We start from the raw sequence: 21,928 nt of genomic DNA on the forward strand, positions 1-21,928 counted from the left end.
CATCCCCTCTCCCAATCGCTCCCCTGTGGAAACGCGAGCTGCTCCTCCGAGCAGAAGCGTCGATGCCCCGATATAGCCTGGGACTACACTACTATATACTACACTACTATACACTACACTATACACTACACTACTATACACTATGCTACTATACACTACACCATACACTACAAAACACTACACTACTGTACACTGCTACTATACACTACACTATACACTACACTACTATACACTATGCTACTATACACTACACTATACACTACGATACACGACACTACTAAACACTATACATTAGGCTCTATGGAGACCCGTCGTTAAGCGATTAATTGTTCACAGGGGTGGTCGTTAAGAGGGGTTCTCTTCTACACTACGAAACACTACACTACTATACATTACTATACACTACACTACTATACATTACTATACACTACACTATTATACACTACTATACATTACTATACACTACACTACGATACACTACACTACTATACATTACTATACACTACACTACTATACACTACACTATTATACACTACTATAAACTACACTACTATACACTACGCTACTATACATTACTATACACTACACTACTATACATTACTATACACTACACTATTATACACTACTATAAACTACACTACTATACACTACGCTACTATACATTACTATACACTACGCTACTATACATTACTATACACTACACTACTATACATTACTATAAACTACACTACTATACACTACATATTGGGCTCTATGGAAGCCCGTAATCAAGTGATGAGTCAATAACAGAGGTGGTCGTGAAGAGGGATTCTACTATACACTACACTACTATACATTACACTACTATACACTACACTACTATACATTACACTACTATACACTACACTATACACTACACTACTATACACTACACTACTGTACACTACACTACTATACACTACACTACTATACACTGCACTACTGTACACTACACTACTATACACTACACTACTATACACTACACTATACACTACTGTACACTACACTATTATACACTATGCTACTATACACTACTCTACTATACACTACACTATACACTACAATACTATACACTACACTATACTTTACACTATGCTACTATACACTACACTATACACTACTCTACACTATGCTGCTATACACTACACTATACACTACTATACACTACACTATACACTACTTTATACTATGCTACTATGCACTACACTATACACTACTATACACTACACTACTATACACTACTCTACTAAACACTACACGACTATACATTATGTTACTATACACAACACTACTATACACTACACTACTTAACACTACACTACTATACACTACACTACTATACACTACTCTACTAAACACTACACGACTATACACTAATCTACTAAACACTACGCGACTATATTATGTTACTATACACAACACTACTATACACTACTCTACACTACTATACACTACAATTTACACTACTATACACTATGCTACTATACACTACTCTACTATACACTACACTATACACTACTACTATACACTACACTATACACTACTATAGACTACACTACTATACACTATGCTACTATACACTACACTATACACTACTCTACTATACACTACACACTACTTTACACTATGCTACTATACACTACACTATACACTACTATACACTATGCTATTATACACTACACTATACACTACTATACACTACACTACTACACACTATGCTACTATACACTACTATACACTACACTATACACTACACGACTCTACACTAGTATACACTACACTATACACTACACTACTATACACTACATTATACACTATGCTACTGTACACTACACTATACACTACTATACACTACACTATACACTACCATATACACTACACTATACACTACTCTACACTACTATACACTACACTATACACTACTATACACTACACATTGGGCTCTATGGAGGGGTTCTGCTGTATTACGCTGACCCTCGCCATCCGTTGACGTCTGACCCCCTAACCCCGACCCAGGAGGTGGGGGTAGCGCGGGTGGCACGGCACCCCCCACAGTGTACGTGGACCTGGCCTACATCCCCGCTCACGGGGCACAGGGGCAAGTGGACGCCGAGTTCTTCCGGCGCGTGCGGGCGACGCACTACGTGCTGAGCGGGAACGACGCCGGCGGTGCCGCGGGTGGTGCTTCGAGGGCGCCGGGCCGCGCCACGCTCGACGCGCTGCTGGCCGGCCGGGCCGAGTGGGGAGTCGACCACACGGTGAGAGAGGTGGACCCCCCCCCTCCGCCACCGTAATGTGGTGGGTGGGGGGCGGTGGAACGATGACAGACAATGATAAACAAACGATAACGAACGATTCTAATGGGACCTTTTTTTGCCAGGATCAAAATGATGATACTATAATAAAAGGCTTTACCACTTTCGGGCATTGCATTCTCATGCATTTGGATTGTACTATCATGCTCACATGTCCTTTGGATTGCACTCTCATGCTCACATGTCCTTTGGATGGCACTCTCATGCTCACATGTCCTTTGGATGGCACTCTCATACTCACATGTCCTTTGGATTACACTCTCATACTCACATGTCCTTTGGATTGCACTCAGATGCTCACATGTCCTTTGGATTGCACTCTCATGCTCACATGTCCTTTGGATTGCACTCTCATGCTCACATGTCCTTTGGATTACACTCTCATGCTCACATGTCCTTTGGATTGCACTCTCATGCTCACATGTCCTTTGGATTGCACCCTTTGGGTTGCACTCTCATGCCTTTGGATTGCACCACTCTTCGATTTTACATTAACATGCTAATCTCTCACATTGACATAGCCACTTCCTTGCCCTCGTCGAGGAGGCCGCTCTCCGATGTTACAGCTACTTGCTAATTTCTCACATTAACATCATGCTAATTTCTCACATTAACATCATGCTAATTTCTCACATGAACATCACTAGCCCCGGGCAATTATTTATGACCCTTGAACTACACCCATTTAAAACCTTTTAAAACAGTCTGCCTCAGCAGCTGATCACGCTTTCCCACCTGATGACGGACGCTTGTGTTGCACCCGAAACGTCGTGATTTACTTTATTTTATACCTACGTGACTTTACCGAAAGAACCAAGGAGTACCTATTCTTATTTTTTCATCATGACGAATCCGAAAGGATAAGAGCGGCCTCCGTTTCCGCTCCTCCCACTCCACTCTCGCGCCAGCGTTCGTTCGTTGCCAGCCGACTCCGACGCCGGCCGCGTTTTGTTTCGGGCGCGCAGGTGACGCTGATTCCGACGTACGACACGGCGGCCGTGCGCGGCTGGTACCAGGAGACGCACGAGCGTCAGCGGGAGCTGGGCATCATGGTGCTCGCCAGCAGCAGCACCGTGGTCATGCAGAGCGAGTCCTTCCCCGCCTGCAAGATCGAGTTCTGATCCCGGCCCCGGCCGCGCGCGTCGCCGCCGCGTCCGCGGGAGGGAGGCGGTGGAGAGTTGGCGCTGGCGTCGGCGGCGCCCGGCACCCCCGGCGGGTTTTCCCGGATCCCGGCTCGGCGAGCCCAGCGACTCCCGGAATCCACGGCCGCCGGTTGCAACGCAGCGGCGGGCCCGCGTGCGTTCCGGCCTCCGTCCCAGATTAACCGGCGCCGGCCGCGAAGCGCCGCGGGCAGGGCGCGTCGCACTATTGCCACGAGACGGCCGGGTTCGGTCGCCACGTCCTCCAAACTTTGCACAATCTGCTGTCGGGCTCGCGGGCTCGCTCGCCCCCGCCAGACCTCCTTTGCAACCCCCCACACCGTGATCCCAATCGCCGGGGCGTAGCCACCGGGCGAGCGTAGGGCCTCGAAAGCACAAACGGAGCCATCGCAGGCGTTCAGGCTGAGTGGGCACGCACACCGGCTCCGCTGGCTCACCAGCATGTGTCTCTGCGTTGCTGCGGTAGCATGATCGGGTTTCATCGTGACTAGCCGTCATCGTCGTGTCGTCGTCTAAATTATATTAAAGGAAGCCACCAAGTGGTTCAGAGGTCAGAAACGTTGAGCCGGTACTTCTGAGTCCTTGGGTTTAACTGCAGGTTTCAGCCTCTGAACTACGGTGATTAAACCAGGTTCCTAAGTGAAGCAGTCTCAGCATGGTCGCCAGTGACTCACATACAGACCCATAGACTTGCATAGTGTGACTCATAGACTCACGTAGAGACCCATAGACTCGCATAGTGCGACCCATAGACTCACGTAGAGACCCATAGACTCCCATAGTGTGACCCATAGACTCGCATAGTGTGACCCACAGACTCACGTAGAGACCCATAGACTCACATAATGTGACCCATAGACTCACGTAGAGACCCATAGACTCACATAGTGTGACCCATAGACTCACAAAGGGTGACCCATAGACTCACGTAGAGACCCATAGACTCGCATAGTGTGACCCATAGACTCACGTAGAGACCCATAGACTCACATAGTGTGACCCATAGACTCACGTAGAGACCCATAGACTCCCATAGTGTGACCCATAGACTCGCATAGTGTGACCCACAGACTCACGTAGAGACCCATAGACTCGCATAATGGTCCACATACGTGGACCGAGTTGTGCAATGAGCTAATGGTCTCAGCCAGGTCACCAATGACTGCCCAAAATAAATAACAACCCATGACTTCAAACTTGTATTCTGCGCTCAATTTGGCAAAGTCCCAACTCTTAAGATTAAAAATATCGACTTGACCGTCATGCCACGAGCATATATACGGCTTCAAAGCGGGCGGGAAGGTGCTTCCATCGACTGTGGGGTTCAGAGGTCACCCTGCAAGGGATTTCACAGGTAGCTCTGCGAGACCGCACAGCGATCCCCAACAGATTCTCCGCCGCACGACGGCGATGGCGATAGCTCGGTTAAAAAAAATTGAAACGGACGAACAAAATGCGCGTCACTCGGAGCCGGCGCGAGAGCCGCCCGTCGCGGGCACGGCCACACCAAACGGCGGGCGAATTCCCCATCCCGCTGGCTCCCCCGACGAGGCCACCGTGCGATACGTGTCAATCGTCCGCCCCCCCCCCCACCCTCCACCTCCCCGCCCAATAGATTTGGCGCTGGCGAACCCGCGCAGATCGGGGCCCCCGGCTGAGAGCCCCCCGTGAGCACGGCGAGCGTCGGCGATTTAATTTGCGCGCCCACGGCAAGGCCCCGCCGACCTCGCGGACAAAAATTCCGACATCGCCCTCGGTTTAACCCGCCCGCGCATCGCGTCCACCGCGGTGGACCGCTGTGGTGTCGCGTGACGAGAGACAGACACAGGGGTGGGAAAAGTCAACGCGATGGAAGTGACTTGCCACTCGGAGTGAGCGTTGAGTCATTGGTGCTCGTTTGCCATTCACAGCTCTGTGAAAAGGGGTTGGTGGAAGTTCCACATTCCAATGGCAGCGGGGCGAGTCTGTCCATAACAAAATCACCCGTTGATTTCCCCACAATAAAGTGGTTGTCATTTTGTTGACCCCAGAGGGAGGAATGATGGCACCGCCACTCCACTTCCCCCCCCCCCACTGCCCCAAATCACGATTTAAACTAACAACCTTCCGATTGAGAGCCGCTCACTCTAACCGAGGAAACATGTCTCAGAGGGGTTTTTTTTCATGAAATTCATGACAGGGTTAACCAAATCATCTCGTCCGATCTCGGAAGACAATGATGCTTGGATGGGTGGGGCGATCGCCCGTGCATAACAGGTGTTATAGGTTACTGCGGTGGCTACGCGGGGGGGGCAGCACGGGGAACTATTCACTGTCGTACCGAAACTTCTGCGCTCCTGATTCCTGCCCCTTCCCTCCCCAACCACGCTTCTCTTTCGCTCGCAAACGCTTTGCGCCGGGTCCACGCTCGCGGCGTAGCTAGCCGAGTGCTGTGCAGGCACCGCGTGGGCCGGAGGGGGCTCAAGCGCCGCGCTACGAATAGTTGAGAGGGATGGGGTGGGGGGGGGTGAAATTGAACAGGGGGGACCGTACCCGAACCACGCATGTGTCCCACCTTAAGTGGACCATTGAGCAAATGCTTCCTGCAACCGCTTGCAGATATGATCGTCCGCATACAGGCGATCCAGGTGCATGCGACCAAGTTGCATGAGACTGACTGCTTCAGCTGTGGACCCGCCTTAAGCGGCCGGTTGCGCAACTGCTCCCAACTGCTTGCGGAGACGTTTGTTGACACGCGCACATTATCGACTCGGTTCCGTGTAACTGATCGCCCGGCGGGGTCGCGGACTGGCCCTCGGCAATCCCCCGTAGCCGGTAATGACGAGCGTTCTGGCTAGTGTGCTGAATGTACCGCAGCGGCAGTTATATGGAGCATTAACATTCCACGTGGGAGCCCGGAGGAAGGGAGGGAGATAATCAGGGCATTGATGTACCCTGTACAGTCGTGCTAAAAGGCTGAAGCTGAAAAAAAACCGTGCAGTAATCTGCACTCGGGTGTACAATCGTCGTAGGTGTGTTTGACAGATGCTACTATATTTGTGTACCGCGTGAAACTTAAACTTATTTAGTAAAGGAGCCTGACGAAAGGGGACCAAGAATTGTGATACAAAGACGTATTTCTGTACACCGCACGGCCGCCCGCGGGGCGTTGGTGGTTTTTGCAACGGGCCCTCGAGCACGCGTTGTGGGAAGACAGGAGTCCGTACGAGGGAATGCGGACTCAGTGCAGTGTTCATCGGAGGCATCTGCGTTTACATTGAATGTGCGAGCGAGCATGTGCTGGCATCGGCAATAGCTGAAGCTTGCGGTCGCTCCATACAGTCTGTCCTTCTATCACGCGGTCGTTGCGTATCCCGAAGAACGCCGCGTTACGGAACAATTGCGTGTTCACAAATGGTATATAATATAGAGGGGTAAAGCACAGTCCGCGATCATACGCGATGATATGCGCACGCAGGCCGAACAAAGACTTGAGGCGCGCGGGAAGCATCTGGAGGCATCCAGCAGCATCCCGCCTTGTGCGACGCGACACCGAGGCAGCCGTACGACCCGCTTATTCCCGCTCGCGCGACGTAGTTCCGTTCACTCGATCGCGTTATATCCAATTCGCGTCCGCGTTATAGAAATATATAAAAAACGTGTTCCCTAATACATTCATCGCGTTATGAAAACCACTCGCGGCGTTACAAGAGAACAGACCGCGCTCATGTTTTTTCTCCTAGCACATCCGAGTCGGGGCCCAGCACCCGGCCGCCGGGCGGCGTTTCGACTGCCGATTTACCGAGCCGAGCCGCAAAACCGAAGCCGCGCAACGCCCGGCTCACACGAGACTCCGAGGCCCAAGAAGGGCTTGCCGGGCTCTGGGCTGATCGCGTGTCCATTGCGCGCGCCGTCGGTCAGCTCGAATCTCAATGACGGTGTCGCCGCGCGCGTGTCCACGTCGCCCGTGTGACGTCGGCGGCACGGCTCGGCTTGCGCGGTGGGAAAAGCAAACCGCCGTGTCTTCCTGAACCCGTGCCGCTGCGCTGACTCGGCACTGCCCCCACCGGATGCGCCAGTGGAATAGAGGTAAATGTCCCCCTTTTTGCCACCGGGGAATCTCGTGGCAATTGGTGGGGGGGGGGGGGGGGGGGTCGCAATGCCACTCGAGAATCGAAGAATCCATCTCTCTGTGTTCACATCACGGTGCACGTAGCACCTCTTCCAATCGGCTGCAGGAGGGGGCTGACGGACGGTGGCGGTGACTCCAAAACCAATTGCACGCAACGCAGAACGAGCCGAGACCCGTGGATTCTTACGCGCGAATGCGAGTGTTATTCCTTGAGCTCAAGGAATAACACTGATGTACCGGTGCATCGTTACACCACTTCGAGATACAGGCGCTGTTACTTCGTTTTGGTGAACCACTCGCGGATCTGAGAGAAAGTTCGCGACTCTATCAGGGTGTCCACTATAACAGGGGTATTCACTGTATCAAGGTGTTCACTAAAACGGGAGCATTCACTATATCAGGGTATTCACTGTAACGAGTTTAATCACAATTTGAACGGGCGCATTTAAAGAAATCATTTGGAACATTGACACATCGCGTGTAAATGTTCATTTGTTTGGATCTCCTGTTCAAATGCAAAATGAAAACATGACACAGACGGGTCCACTGATAGCCCCACATTATCTGTAGAACTACACCCTAGGTAGCTCACTATCTTATATATATAGTTCACAATTTATAGCGATAAACTAACTCGCTTGCGCGCTCACTCACTAGACGACACCGCGGTGGACTCACCAAGCGAGTCCTGGGTGAACGATCGCTGGGAGCAGAACGATCGCTCGGAGCACAGCGATCGAGGAGGAATTGACGTTTCGCAGCGTGCACGATCGCTGTACACGGGGTCTCTGCGATCGTAGTGCGATCACTGCATGGAATCATAAGTCCACACGGGAAGTTGGTGCTCCTGCAGCTATGTTCTTTATGAATGGTGGTGGGTGGGTGGGGGTCGTTATAATAAGCAGGGTTCGATGTAACGGGGTTACGTAATAATTTAAAAACTACGTGTTTATGCCGAGTTGCACATTATATATCGTGACGTTCTACAGCTGGGCAATTACAAGCAGGCGCTTAACAAGAGAGATTATATTAATTCATATATACGGTATATGTGTGTGTGTGTGCAAGTTGCATGGCACTTACCATGCAGTTACTTATGAGCTACCCTTATAGATAGAAATTAATATGAATGCAACGAGAGCATACTATTATACGACACAGATATTTATATTGCTAAGCAAGTCAATTATTCATCACGTTGGTAGGGCGCCCCCCAAACCGCAGGTGTCGAACGGGTCACGTTGGGTCCACTGTGCATGTGTTTGGGTTGCTAATCCTGGGGCTTAATATCTGACGGAATATTTTTCCGGGTCGCTGGAAGACTATAAAAGGCTTGTCTGGAAACAGGATCGAGGGGGCGAGTGGGAGGAGGGTGGCGGGCTCCTGGCCAAAATAATGAAGTTAAGAAAACATTTTTTTAACGGGTAGTGGCCTGGCGGCTCAGAGGTCAGAGATCATTGAGTCGGCCCCGTCGAGTTCCTGAATTCGAATCTGGGTGTCGGCCACTGCCTGTGATTAAACCGGGTCCCGAAGTGAAGTGAGTTGATGTTCTCAGCCCCGGTCACCAACGACCATGCGAGAAAGAAAAAAAAAGCTAGCCGGAGTACATTTGGTTCTGCACTTGACAAGAAAATATTACATCGAATTAAGGTCATCATTGTCTAATTGACATAGCCCTTGCGAGAGGTATGCTCGATTACTATTTTTTTTATTTAGCAGGTAGAGCCCACTGAGCTAGTAGCTTTATTTGCAGAAGTGACCTGGCCACAAATGACCCCTCGTCAAAGTGGCTTGTCATGTGGAAATGTATAGCAGCCAAATACTCTTAAACGCATATTGCTACATTTGGAGGGAAAAACTGGAGGACCCGGAGAAAATTCCCCGTGACCACGGGGAGAGAGACACCGCAAAACCCAAATATACAGCAGGCGTCAGGATCGGGATGGAACCCACGACCTCCTGTAAATCAGGCGAGATAGTTAACATCTCCTAGCCACCGTGGCGCCCCTCGAGAAGGTGTGCGGCATCCAGACCCTGCTGGAATTAAGCCCCTGCTGTGTGAGGCCACTCAGCCACTGTGCCCTGTTCCCGTGCGATCGCTGTCGGCGTGGGACACGTGTGAGTGTCGTTGTGGGTGTAGCCTAAGCTGGGTGGCTGTCTTGTGTGGGGCCGATTCGATGGGTTGCCTCTAACTCATCGATCGACCCAGGGCTTCATTGGCCCGGGGCTGAACTTATAAATTAATATTTTCCGAGTCGCTGGTAGACTGGAGTAGGTGGCACGTAGCTGCCATAGTGAGAGGTGTACTGAATGTGGTGTGCAAGATGCAGAAATATTTTTCGGGTGGCCAGACCACAGAGACCCAGCTGAAAGTAAACCCAGGATGTCGCCACGGGTTGGTGGAAAAAGACCTTTCTCTGGAATTTTAGTGGAAAGACGACCACATTTTTGCCGGCATATTCTGCAAATTTGGGGCATTTTCTTTCCCGCCAGATATCGATGGGAGTTCTGATTTGAACCGGCACGGGCATGGAGGTCCCTTTGGTCCCTCCGACAGAAGCCGTGGTGGCTGCGGTGGTGGCCGATGAATGTGAATTGTACAGAAATCTCGCGGGAAACCGAAAACAAATCGTGCACGGCAAGCGCGCGCGATTGTAAAAAAAGACACAGTCGCTTCACTCGGACGAACGGAGATGTTCGTCGGTGTTTTCATTTGGTTGGTGTAAAATAAGTGCTGTATTTTTTTGTACGATCATTATTTTTCTATACCTGTAATTAATTTTGGTGACGGTGCTGTGATGTGTTTGGGGGTTTTTTTTACCTTGTGGTTTTTTTTCTTTTCAGTTCGACCGATAGCGGTTCGCGCAAATTAGCGATTCGTCAGCCGGGCCCGGCCAAACAAAAATCCCCATCGGGCAATTCAAATACATTCTGCGTTGTGTTTTGGCAGAGCGGGTCTGCGCCTCCATAGCAGTGCCGAATTACTACTCCACTCCAATAGTAGATACCTTCAGGGTTTTACAAACATTAACGCTTTTAGGAAGAAAAAAAATAAACGTCAGTTATTTATCCATGAAAGTCTCACCGAGTCTCAAGACTTCTTAGGACGGTCCTGCCACAGTTTGGGATGTTTGGCCCCGTGAATTAATTCCATTAGCAGTGAGAGTTTGGCTTTCGTGTGGGAAGATAAACTGGAGACGCCGGAGAAAACCCAGCACTGCTGCCACCTGACCATCTCACAGTCACATTATCAAGAAGAAGCGACATTTTAGTAGCTAAGGTGTGGCTCGCTCCCGCCTCTTCCAAGTCCAGCTAGGAAGAGGCGGCTCAGTACTCTGCTAGTTTAGAGGGGGCTTCTCTAGAGCTCCCTCTGGTGGAGGCCTTTCTGACGGCAGGAGTGTGAGCGAGTCATTGCAGGGCTGCACCTTGACCCGTTTAACTTTTAAAGCAACGGAGATAAGTTTTGGGGGTTTTTGTTTGGTTTTAAACGTCTCCTAAAACCACATTGAGTGCCGGTAAGAGAACGCTGCTGGCAAACCAAGAGTGGAAGAATGCCGGCGTCTTAGAGTAAACACCTCCTCCTCATTCGAGACCCAAACACCTCAACTTTCCTCTTTCTTGGCTTTCACATTCCTCCTCGAAGGCACTGGCGGCGTAAACCATCGACCGCGTCAAAACGTCAACCCATGGGGGCCCCGATGCACAACATCTTCTCCTTCCTGAGTGGCTAAATTAAGCACGCAGGCCACAGGAATCCGTTCGTGGCCATGCAACCCAAACGACTGACCCATATAGCAAAACCACTGCGGTCTGCGCCTCCTGCAATCGGAGAAGCGATTCCAAAACGACACGAACTCTCTCCACACCCAGAAGCCCTCTCGTCGTGGCAATCAGAGCTCGCGGCACTGGCAATCGGGGCCGTATTTATGGTCCTTGTAAGCCCAAAGCAATTTCTCTTTCGTAGGCCGTCGGTGATAACTTTCCAACGGTTGGCACTGCTGCTGCTGCTGCCCCAATGTCACCGATGTCGCCCCCCGGCTTGCTCCACGCGGAACCTCGTCGGGCCGCCGTGCGGACGACGTTTACCGCCGATCGGTGCCACTTTTTTAGTGTTGCGTGCCCCTCGTTCGATGGGAGCGCCGAGTGAGCCACAGATCAGGCGCGGAGCCAGGATTTCAGGCCGGGGTGACATTCAACAAATTTTAATTTCAAGAATGATTTAGAGAGTCAGGCTGTTGAACTAGTAGACGCCATCGGTTGGCGGACACGCTCTGACAATGCAGTTGCACTGAGTCCGCCAGACCGAGTGTCGTACATTTATACGCTGAATGTCACCCCTGACACTCCCCCCTGGCTCCGCTCCTGCCACAGATGAGCAGGTTTTCGTCTGAAATTAGTGTGAGAGAGAGAAACAAAAGCAACGTAAGCCTACAAAAACATATTATGAGAAGATAGCTTGGTTACATTTTTGGTAGTTTATCATAGAAACAACAACAACAACAAAACGTGGTCACATTTTTGTTTCTTCCTGTGGGCCCTTTAGTTTTGGTAGGCCCATGGCACTGTGGCCTAGTCGATAAATAGGCCCCCCTGACTTGGAGTTTAGTTAAACAGATTTCTCCTTGACTTAAAGCTTTCGTGACCGCAGGAATTCATATTCTTTGGCTCTTTCGGTGAAGTCACGTAGATAAGCTCAAACAAAAAGAACAAGAAAAAAACACGACGTTTCGATCGCAACACAAGCGACCGTCTTCAGGAAAATAAGACGACCGCTTGTGTTGCGATCGAAACGTCGTAGTAGTTTTTGTTCTTTCCCGTGAACCTATCTACGTGACTTTACCGAAAGACCTAAAGAACAACATATTTCTTTACTCTTTGGTTCTATTCGGTAAAGTCACGTAGGTAAAAAATAAAACAACAAAAATCACGACGTTTCGGCCACAACACAAGTGGCCTTCATCAGGTGAAGGGACCAAACTGTCCAGCGGACAGCGTTGGAGTGAAGAAAGCCAAGCGCAGGTCGCCTCCTTTTAAGCTGTGAGGGGGTAAACAGAAAACGCCTTGACAAAGGAAATTAGCATGAGACACACCACTAACAACGCTTGGAATTAGCACAAGATGATAATACACCACCCTGGGAGTTTGGAATGCCACCACCTGAATAAATATACTGCACCACTGAAAATTAGTTTAATGTTTGGTTCGATTTAGAACATCTTTCTAATGGTTGCTTAATTTGAAACCACCTTCTCGATTGAAATTGTGTCTGTGTTTGTAAATCTGAATCGCCTCGTGGACAAATCTCTGATGATAACCTGTCGTTTTGCGAAGGACCTTGGTATTGGAGAAAATTATATCGTGATCACCCACAGCGTTGGTTGTAACAGTGATCAGCTACGGCAGAAAAATTTGTCCTGCCGTGTTTCAAAGGCAACGATCGAGTGATTAATCTTTGGTTAAGTCACGTATATAAATAAATGATCGAGTGATTGTAAAGGTGTCTCAGTCTCCCGCTAGATGGTGGCACTGCACCATTAACCGTGCACGTCGCCGAAGGCCCATCGAGCTGAGGCGTTGTCATCAACAACAACAACAACGCACTCGTCCATTACAACTGTGTGGTCTTAACAGCGAAAGTGGGGGAGCAATATATAACAGGTCCCTGCAGGGTGGGCTGGTAGGAACATTGGAATTTTGCGCAATTTTATGACATTGTTACGTAAAATTGTGCAAATTGAGAGCGTCTTCCCACCTTTTTGCCCTCAAAATCGTTGAGGGTTCTTCGGACAAATTAACCTCTGTAGAGGAATGGAATGGTGAAATCCTTATTGACTGAAATCTGCTCATTTTGGAGCAATGTATCATAAAATCGTTAAGGGCTGGGCCGAACAATGACAACAATTGCATTTTAAAATGAGGAATTGTTTCCCGGTATACGGTAGTATGGGGCTTTTGAAAGGGGACGGACGGACACATTAATCTATTGCAGGCTGGTACACTCAGTTTACAACTTCGTTCCTACCAGTAACAGGCGACGTTTCGGGCAACGGCCCCTTCATCATAGCACACGGGGAGACGCAGTTACATCGGTGGTGGTGGTAACTCCAAGCGATTCCCATCAAAGTGCAATAATAATAATAATGGTGATTACAAAAAAGGTATAATTAAATTAACAAACTTTAAAAGTCACGCGTGTGCGTGGGAATCCTATAGAATTATGACGAGGTCACAAATTTGCGCTTCAATATATTTAAACCGCGTTTGCGTTACGAGTTTCACTTCTTATAGTGAAGTAATGGTGCCAGCGAATCGTGCGCGTGTTGTTGTTGTTATTGTTGTTCTCCGTGTGTGTGTGTGCGCGTGCTGTGAGTACTTGGATTTTATCGGCCCCTTTTGGCTGTGGCTTTGTGAGCTTTCGTGACTTTGCCACGGTTAGGATATCGGCCTTCGTCCACGTTTCGTGAGGTAAATTATTCTCTTGTCAGGTTTAATTCATATTTGTTTCCTCATCCCGCATTCTTTTCTCTCTCCGGATTTCAAATGTTTGCGTTTAAATACCGTTATCGAACGCCGTATTGAGTATAAAACATCGTATTCTTCGGATTATAACGTTGGTTAGGGAAGGGTGTGGGGGGGGGTGCGTCTTATAATCCAGTATGCGGGACCAGATTTGTGTAGATTATCTTTATTGGCTGCGTCTTTATAATCCGAGGTCAGGTGTGTATAACTTTTATTGACGGCGTGTGTACAAAGATTACTTTCCCATGTGCGTCTTGTAATTGCGGAGAATGCGATAGCGAAAAGTGGCGCGAACTGGTGGTGGTGGTCGTGAGGGGAGTGTGGCGGTCACCCCGCACGCAATTAAACTTTTACAAAATAACACTTGTGCGAGGTTATGTACGCGCTCACGAACCCCAGTAACGTAAAGTCAGGCAGGTTAGCGACATTTGTCAGAATTTTAACAACTCGGAAATTAATTAGAATTTTTTTTGAATGGCGGGAAGACGCCGCTTTCGCCTTGTCATGGCTGCCGTGGTGGTCTTCAACTCCACCCGCCACTCATCTCGCCATCACCACCACTCACATCCTCCTCCTCACCATCACATCTTCCTCCTCGCCATCACCACCACTCACATCCTCCTCCTCGCCATCACCACCACTCACATCCTCCTCCTCACCATCACATCTTCCTCCTCGCCACCATCATCACTCACATCTTCCTCCTCGCCATCACCACCACCACTCACATCCTCCTCTCACCATGACCACTCACATCTTCCTCTCACAATCACCACCACTCACATCATCCTCTCATCATCACCACTCACATCTTCCTCTCACAATAACCACCACTCACATCCTCCTCGCCACCATCACCACTCACATCCTCCTCCTCACCACCATCACCACTCACATCCTCCTCTCACCATCACCACTCACATCTTCCTCTCACAATCACCACCACTCACATCCTCCTCCTCACCATCACCACTCACATCATCCTCCTCGCCACCATCACCACTCACGTCCAACACCAACACTGCCGCCATTCGCCACTAAGTGACAGCGGTGTCACCACGACGCCTGTGCCAGGCTAGGTGCGCCACGTTGAGGCCACGTGAAGTGTCGAAGGCTCTCGCCGACAGGAAGGTCTCTGGACAGACCCAGGTGCCACGGGTTGACAGACTGAGATGACCTACGGTAGATGTAACCACCAACTTGCTGTGCTTTATCCGCCCGCTCGTTGTTGTGAGCGTCGCTCCTCTGCCCTCCCAACTGCACAGCAGCAGCAGCAACATCCTCATCTGTCCATCATCACCACTCACCTCTTCGTCACATTCTCCTCCTGCAGCCACCATCAGCCACTCGCACGTGATGGTGCCGGTGATGATTGCAAGTTGCCGTATTGTTTGTGGTGATGTGATGATGTTTAAGTTGCACAAGTGTTCATGGCCATGAATCAGCTGATATGAGTACACCTGTCAACCCCCTTATCAGTGCCTCCTACCTGATTACAGACCAACTCAGACATTATTGGTCACCCCGTGCCCCTTTATAAATCTCAAAGTTCATCCTACAAAGTCCCATCACAACGGAGAAACACAAACAAATAGATACATATTCTTGGTTCTTTCGGTAAAGTCACGTAGAAGGGAAACAATAAAATAATAAAAATATAAAACAATTAAATTCTCACGACGTTTCGACTGCAACACAAGCAATGATTATCATCAGGTGTGAAAACCACTTTTTTTTAAATTTTCTTGCTGTGGTTTTCACACCTGATGATGATTGCTTGTGTTGCAGTCGAAACGTCGTGAGAATTTGATTGTTTTATATTTTTATTATTTTATGGTTTCCCTTCTACGTGACTTTACCGAAAGACCTAAGAATATGAATCCCTGCAGTCACGAAAGCTTTAAATCAAATTAGATACATTTTATCTTCTCCGTAGTGAAACGACTTTAAAACTCAATTTCCCTGTACAATAATGCTGGTAAACCGTATGGGTTGACAGGTTTGTGGGTATTAAATCATGAGAGTGGTGCTTTGATGTTGGCAATGAATATAATTTGGTCATGAGTTGTGATGTTGATGGAGATACGGTCAGGCCGATACAGATTTATATTGCGTTATACTCTCTATATATAAACATCTGCTTATGATACAATTGAATGCTGTAATGAATTACGGATGGACAAAGTTGCCTCGATAAAGATATACATTTCAATCTTACTGATCAAGGCACCCATGATGATGATGCCGGTTATGTTAATTATAATCAAAAGAGCTGATAGTCAAAATAAAAGTGTGTAAAAGTGCCCTCTGCCACAACCCCCCCCCCCCAAGTCAAGATAAATGCGTGGCAGATGGATGGACATCACTTAAGTCAATAACACTGTGCCCCCTAAAAGGGAAAATATATCATATGCGACGTTTCGGGCAATAGCCTTCTTACTATGTAGGGCGGTGGTGTTATTATTTGATGAATTTGTGTTGAATTTCCGTTCGGCTTATGTGACACTGCCACGCGCAGTATCTCACACGCCACGTTTCGTCACCACAGACGTGCGTTGCCTGCCCTGTAACCCAGTCGTCCACTCTCGCACCACAACAACGAGTGGTGTCCACTCTTACCGTGCAGATAATTAAGAATGCTTCAGCACCATCGCACAGACATACAAACCTCCCCCTTACCCGCGCGTGACTCACCATTTCCAACCCCGTCATCTCGAACCGCCTTCTCTTCGGAAGCTGGCGCATGTCACCGTGACTATTCTGTTCGTGAATTGCCAGCTCACCTCGATAAATAATAGAACGATGCTTTCTCTGTCTACTGCTGGATGAGATGAGGCGGTGGGGGGGAGGGAAGGGACGTCTCCACCGCTGGATGCACGCGCGCGCGCGCCCAGGTGTGTGCGCGCGCGTGCGTGCGTGCGTGTGTCACCTGAGATGATGTTGGGGGTGTCTGTGGACGCGGCGTGCCGCTTGGTGTTAATTTAAGCGTTAAATAAACAAGCCGTCACTGCCAAACTTTTGCCACGTCTGAGTTGTAATGGTGCGTTCCTGCCAAGGGGCTTATTTCCCTCCACCCCCCCCCCCCACCCCGGGTCACCGTTTTAGACTGCAGTAGATGACCCTGTGAATCGTGGTAGCCACAGCCAGAGTAATTTGATGGTGTACTGGATGTGGTGTGCTGGGTGTGGAAATATTATCCGCGTGGTAGACTCGGAGAGACCCGGCTGAAATGAATCGTTGGTCTGCGTAACATTTCTCTCCGAGATGCCTGTCATCAATCGTCTGGCACATGAGGCTCTGCTAGGGATCGTAATTGCGTTATTCTCAACAGCTGGCTTTGGCAGTCACTTGCGCCCAACATCCCACCAAATGTACACTTCATTACAACCACTTACCCCCCCCCCCCCCCCCATTAATTACGGACCCCAATGTGATAACTTGTCTGCAAAGCAGATGTAACGCATTTTGCGGCGTGTGTGTGTGTGTATATATGTGCAGGTGTCTGTGTGTTCTGTTGGCAGGCCTCAAGATGCACATGGCCTGGCACAAGCGTCGTGGTGACGTTACCGCCACTTTGTAGCGAATGGCGGTTGTTGTTGTTGTTGGCAGGAGCGGTGGCACAGTGATCAGTGCACCGCGCCAGACGAACCCAGCAACCATATCCCAATTCTCTTTGGTTCTATTGGGTAAAGTCACGTAGGTGAAAATAAAATAACAAAAAATCACGACGTTTCGGCCACAGCACAAGCGGCCTTCATCAGGTAAAGGGACGAGACTGTCTGGAGGACAGCGCTGGAGTGGGAGAAGCCACGCTTAGATCACGACCTTTAAGCTTGTGATCGCGGCATCTTTTGAGGAAGGTCAGCGTCTCGATGAGTTGCGACTTCTTGTCCCGTTGTCTGTTAAAAGCTCTTACAGATAGCTTAAAGGTCGTGATCTAAGCGTGGCTTCTCCCACTCCAGTGCTGTCCTCCAGACAGTCTCGTCCCTTCACCTGATGAAGGCCGCTTGTGTTGTGGCCGAAACGTCGTGATTTTTTGTTATTTTATTTTCACCTACGTGACTTTACCCAATAGAACCAAAGAGTATGGATACTAGCAGTCACGAAAGCTTTAAATCTAGAATTCATATCCCAATTCTATAATGTGGCACAACTTATCAGACGGAGAAGAGTGAGGCAGTCTTGAGTGCAATACCCAGGCCACGACTTACATCAGTGATAGGTAATATCAGACCCCTGATATTGTGCTTCCCCCCTCTGGGTCACCTCAGCCTTAAATGAGTACCAAATTAAATTCAGTAAACACTGGGCATACAACTCAGGTGGCCGGGCGTGGTGCTGGCCACACCACCCACGTGGTGCGCTGTGCCCGTCTTGGCGCTCGCTGTCAGCACTTGCATCAATCAACAGCCTCTAAGGCTTCACAGGTGATCGTTGTGTGTGTTGCTTTATCTGAATGTGAGTATGCATGCACAGTATCTGTGCACGTGTCCTTATTCATTGAATGCTTTGGGGAGCAGTAGCGTAGTGGTTAGCGCGCTGCACTATGAACCCAGGGACCCGAATTCGATTCCTGCTCACGGCCAACATCAGTGGCGAATATCTCAAGCAATTCTGGGCCACCTCTAGGTTTACTCAGCCTTAAATTAAGTACCTGGTACACTGTGCAAACATAGTAGGTGCCCGCTCATAGCATTTTCCCAAGTAGTCTCCTTAAGCTATACGTAGGATCTTTGTTAAACTAAACAATTTTATCAGGTAAGGCCCACTGAGCTACATAGCTGTTTTTCAGAAGCGACCTGGCCACAGATGATAGCCCAACGAAGTAGCTTATGATCTGGAAGTTTATTAGCAGGGAAAAACCGGAGGACCCGGAGAAAAATCTACGCGACCACGGGGAGAGAGACGCCGCAAAACTCCAAATATACAGCAGGCGTCAGGGTCAGAATCGAACCCACGACCTCCTGTAGACCAGGCGAGGTAGTTAACATCTCCTAGCCACCGTGATGATGATGAGAGAGAGACACCGCAAAGTCCAAATATACAGCAGTTGGTGCCAGGGTGGGAATCGAACACCACGACCTCATGTATACCAGGCGAGGTAGTTAACATCTCCTAGCCATCGTGATGGTGATGAAAGAGACACGCAAAGTCCAAATGTACAACAGGCATCGTCAGGGTCGGGATGGAACACCACGACCTCCTGTATACCAGGTGAGGGAGTTAACATCTCCTAGCCATCGTGACGGTGATGAAAGAGACACGCAACGTCCAAATATACAACAGGCATCGTCAAGGTCGGGATGGAACACCACGACCTCCTGTATACCAGGTGAGGGAGTTAACATCTCCTAGTGATGGTGATGAAAGATACACGCAAAGTCCAAATATACAACAGGCATCGTCAGGGTCGGGATGGAACACCACGACCTCCTGTATACCAGGTGAGGGAGTTAACATCTATCCATCGTGATGGTGATGAAATAAACACGCAAAGTCCAAATATACAACAGGCATCGTCAGGGTCGGGATGGAACACCACGACCTCCTGTATACCAGGTGAGGGAGTTAACATCTAGTGATGGTGATGAAAGAGACACGCAAAGTCCAAATATACAACAGGCATCGTCAGGGTCGGGATGGAACACCACGACCTCCTGTATACCAGGTGAGGGAGTTAACATCTCTTAGCCATCGTGATGGTGATGACAGAGACACGCAAAGTCCAAATATACAACAGGCATCGTCAGGGTCGGGATGGAACACCACGATCTCCTGTATGCCAGGTGAGGGAGTTAACATCTCCTAGTGATGGTGATCAAAGAGACACGCAAAGTCCAAATATACAACAGGCATCGTCAGGGTCGGGGTGGAACACCACGACCTCCTGTATACCAGGTGAGGGAGTTAACATCTCCTAGTGATGGTGATGAAAGAGACACGCAAAGTCCAAATATACAACAGGCATCGTCAGGGTCGGGATGGAACACCACGACCTCCTGTATACCAGGTGAGGGAGTTAACATCTCCTAGCCACCGCAGCGCCCTTGTTACCGCGCATTCGCCATCGCTGTCATCACGCGCGTGCGTGCGTGCACGCGCGTGCGTCCCCTCCGGGCAGTTGCCACGGCGACCAGGTGTCGACGGCGTCGTGTTATTTTGATGCGGCGTCTGGTGGCTCCCCGGCCCGCGATGATTCCCAAGAGAGGTTGAGACCACCGGCTGCCCCCCACTCTCCCCCCCCTCCACCACCACCCCACCACACCGCTGACTCTGCCTTGGCAGGCCTTGGGGGTACAGCGGAGGCAGTGGCAGGATGAAGCTTGTGCGGGGCCTGTAGCAAATGTCATAAAGGGGCCCTAAATAACAACAAAAAACCACTTAAATATTAAAACACAAATTTTTTAATTGCATGGTAAATGATATTTTTTTTCATTTGCTACACAGCCATATAATATGACAAATCGCTAACCTTAAACATCGAGTCGTTCATAAAAGTTGAAGGCGGTATAGTACTATAGTAATAGAGCAAGTGCAGAATCACTGAACCGGAATTGATCGCTTGAAAGCGTTTCGCGCGGGGCCCTTGAGAAGTGCGGCGCCCGTAGCTACTACATTTGCAGTGACTTCGATTCCCAACTCAGGTGACATGATACCGTGTGGAGTCTCTCCGTTGCTCCCCCAGCTCTGCGGAGGGTGAGCGGGTGCCGAAGTTTGTAAAGCCGCCAGCGCTGCTCTGCGAACCCCGGCGGACCCCGGTTCGATTCCCGCTCACGGTCAACGCCCGGTGACGATTTTCCGCACCGGTTCCGGTCCTCCGCGAGGTCGGCTCAGCCTCGAATGAATGCCCGGTGCGGTGTGTAAACATCGCCACTGGGGAGACAAAGGCGGCCGGGCGTGGTGCTGGTCACCCACCCCCGCGTATCCGCCGTGTCGGCTTTCATAGTTGCTGCTCGCTCACAGCGCTTGCTCCAACAGTCTGCTCAGGTAATACGTGGGATCTTTGTGTGTGTGTGTGTCGTCGGTGTGTGGAATGTCTCTGTTCTTCCCCTGTTCTGCATGGGTTTCTTCCAGGTACTCCGCGTTTCCCTCCATAGACATACAAAAAAAGATAAAGATTCCCCGTATAACCTTTAACAGACTGTTGGGGAAAGTGCTGTTAGCGAGCACCTATGAAGGCCGGAACGGCACACGAGGGAGTGGGTGACCAGCACAACGCCCGGCCGCCTTTGTTTCCCCGGTGGCGATGTTTACACACCGCAGCAGGTACTCATTTGAGGCCGAGTCGACCTAGGGGAGGCCCAGGACCTGTTCAAAAAATCGTCACTGGCGTTGGTCGTGAGCGGGAATCGAACCCGGGTTTCGCCAGGTTCGTAGCGCAGCGTAGCGCTGACCGCTACACTACCGCTTCCCACTCCGTGTCCCACTCCATAGCTAACCCCCCCCCCCCCCACATGCTCACACAATGTAACCGGTATTGGCCAAAACATCCCCAGTGCTGACAAAATGACCTGCGAGGTGAGTCAGGAGGGAGCACACACACAGTGCAACATCGCTCCCCCGCCCGCCCCTGCTGTGAAACACTCCTATAAAAGATGCTTGAGACTCGGGAGGCATTCCTAGGCAATTAACCATAAATACATCAATAGAAATACTGTACATAATGAACTGGTGTCATTAACTCAGGGGACATTTAATTGCAATGTTTTGCAACTAGACGAAACGTCTGTGAGAGGCATGTCCGTTCTCAAAGACTTTGTCTTCCTTCTAATTAAACCGGTGGCTCGAAGATGTTAACTACCTCG

The 21,928-nt window shown here is 49.7% G+C and overlaps 1 protein-coding gene across 1 annotated transcript in view; it reads left to right on the forward strand.

Moving 5' to 3' along the window:
* The window catches only part of LOC116954930 (uncharacterized), a 33,329-nt gene extending 16,191 nt beyond the window's left edge, over positions 1-17,138 (forward strand). Inside the window, exons 3-4 of the mRNA XM_032975762.2 lie at positions 2,035-2,276; positions 3,299-17,138. Coding sequence (XP_032831653.1) covers positions 2,035-2,276; positions 3,299-3,454 — 398 coding nt within the window. The 3' untranslated portion in view covers positions 3,455-17,138. The remainder of the gene's footprint in view (positions 1-2,034; positions 2,277-3,298) is intronic.
* The last annotated feature ends 4,790 nt before the right edge of the window (positions 17,139-21,928 follow it).

Source organism: Petromyzon marinus, chromosome 57, assembly GCF_048934315.1.
Source record: "Petromyzon marinus isolate PM22_M1 ecotype Great Lakes invasive population chromosome 57, UKy_Petmar_22M1.pri1.0, whole genome shotgun sequence".
NCBI classification, from domain to species: domain Eukaryota; kingdom Metazoa; phylum Chordata; class Hyperoartia; order Petromyzontiformes; family Petromyzontidae; genus Petromyzon; species Petromyzon marinus.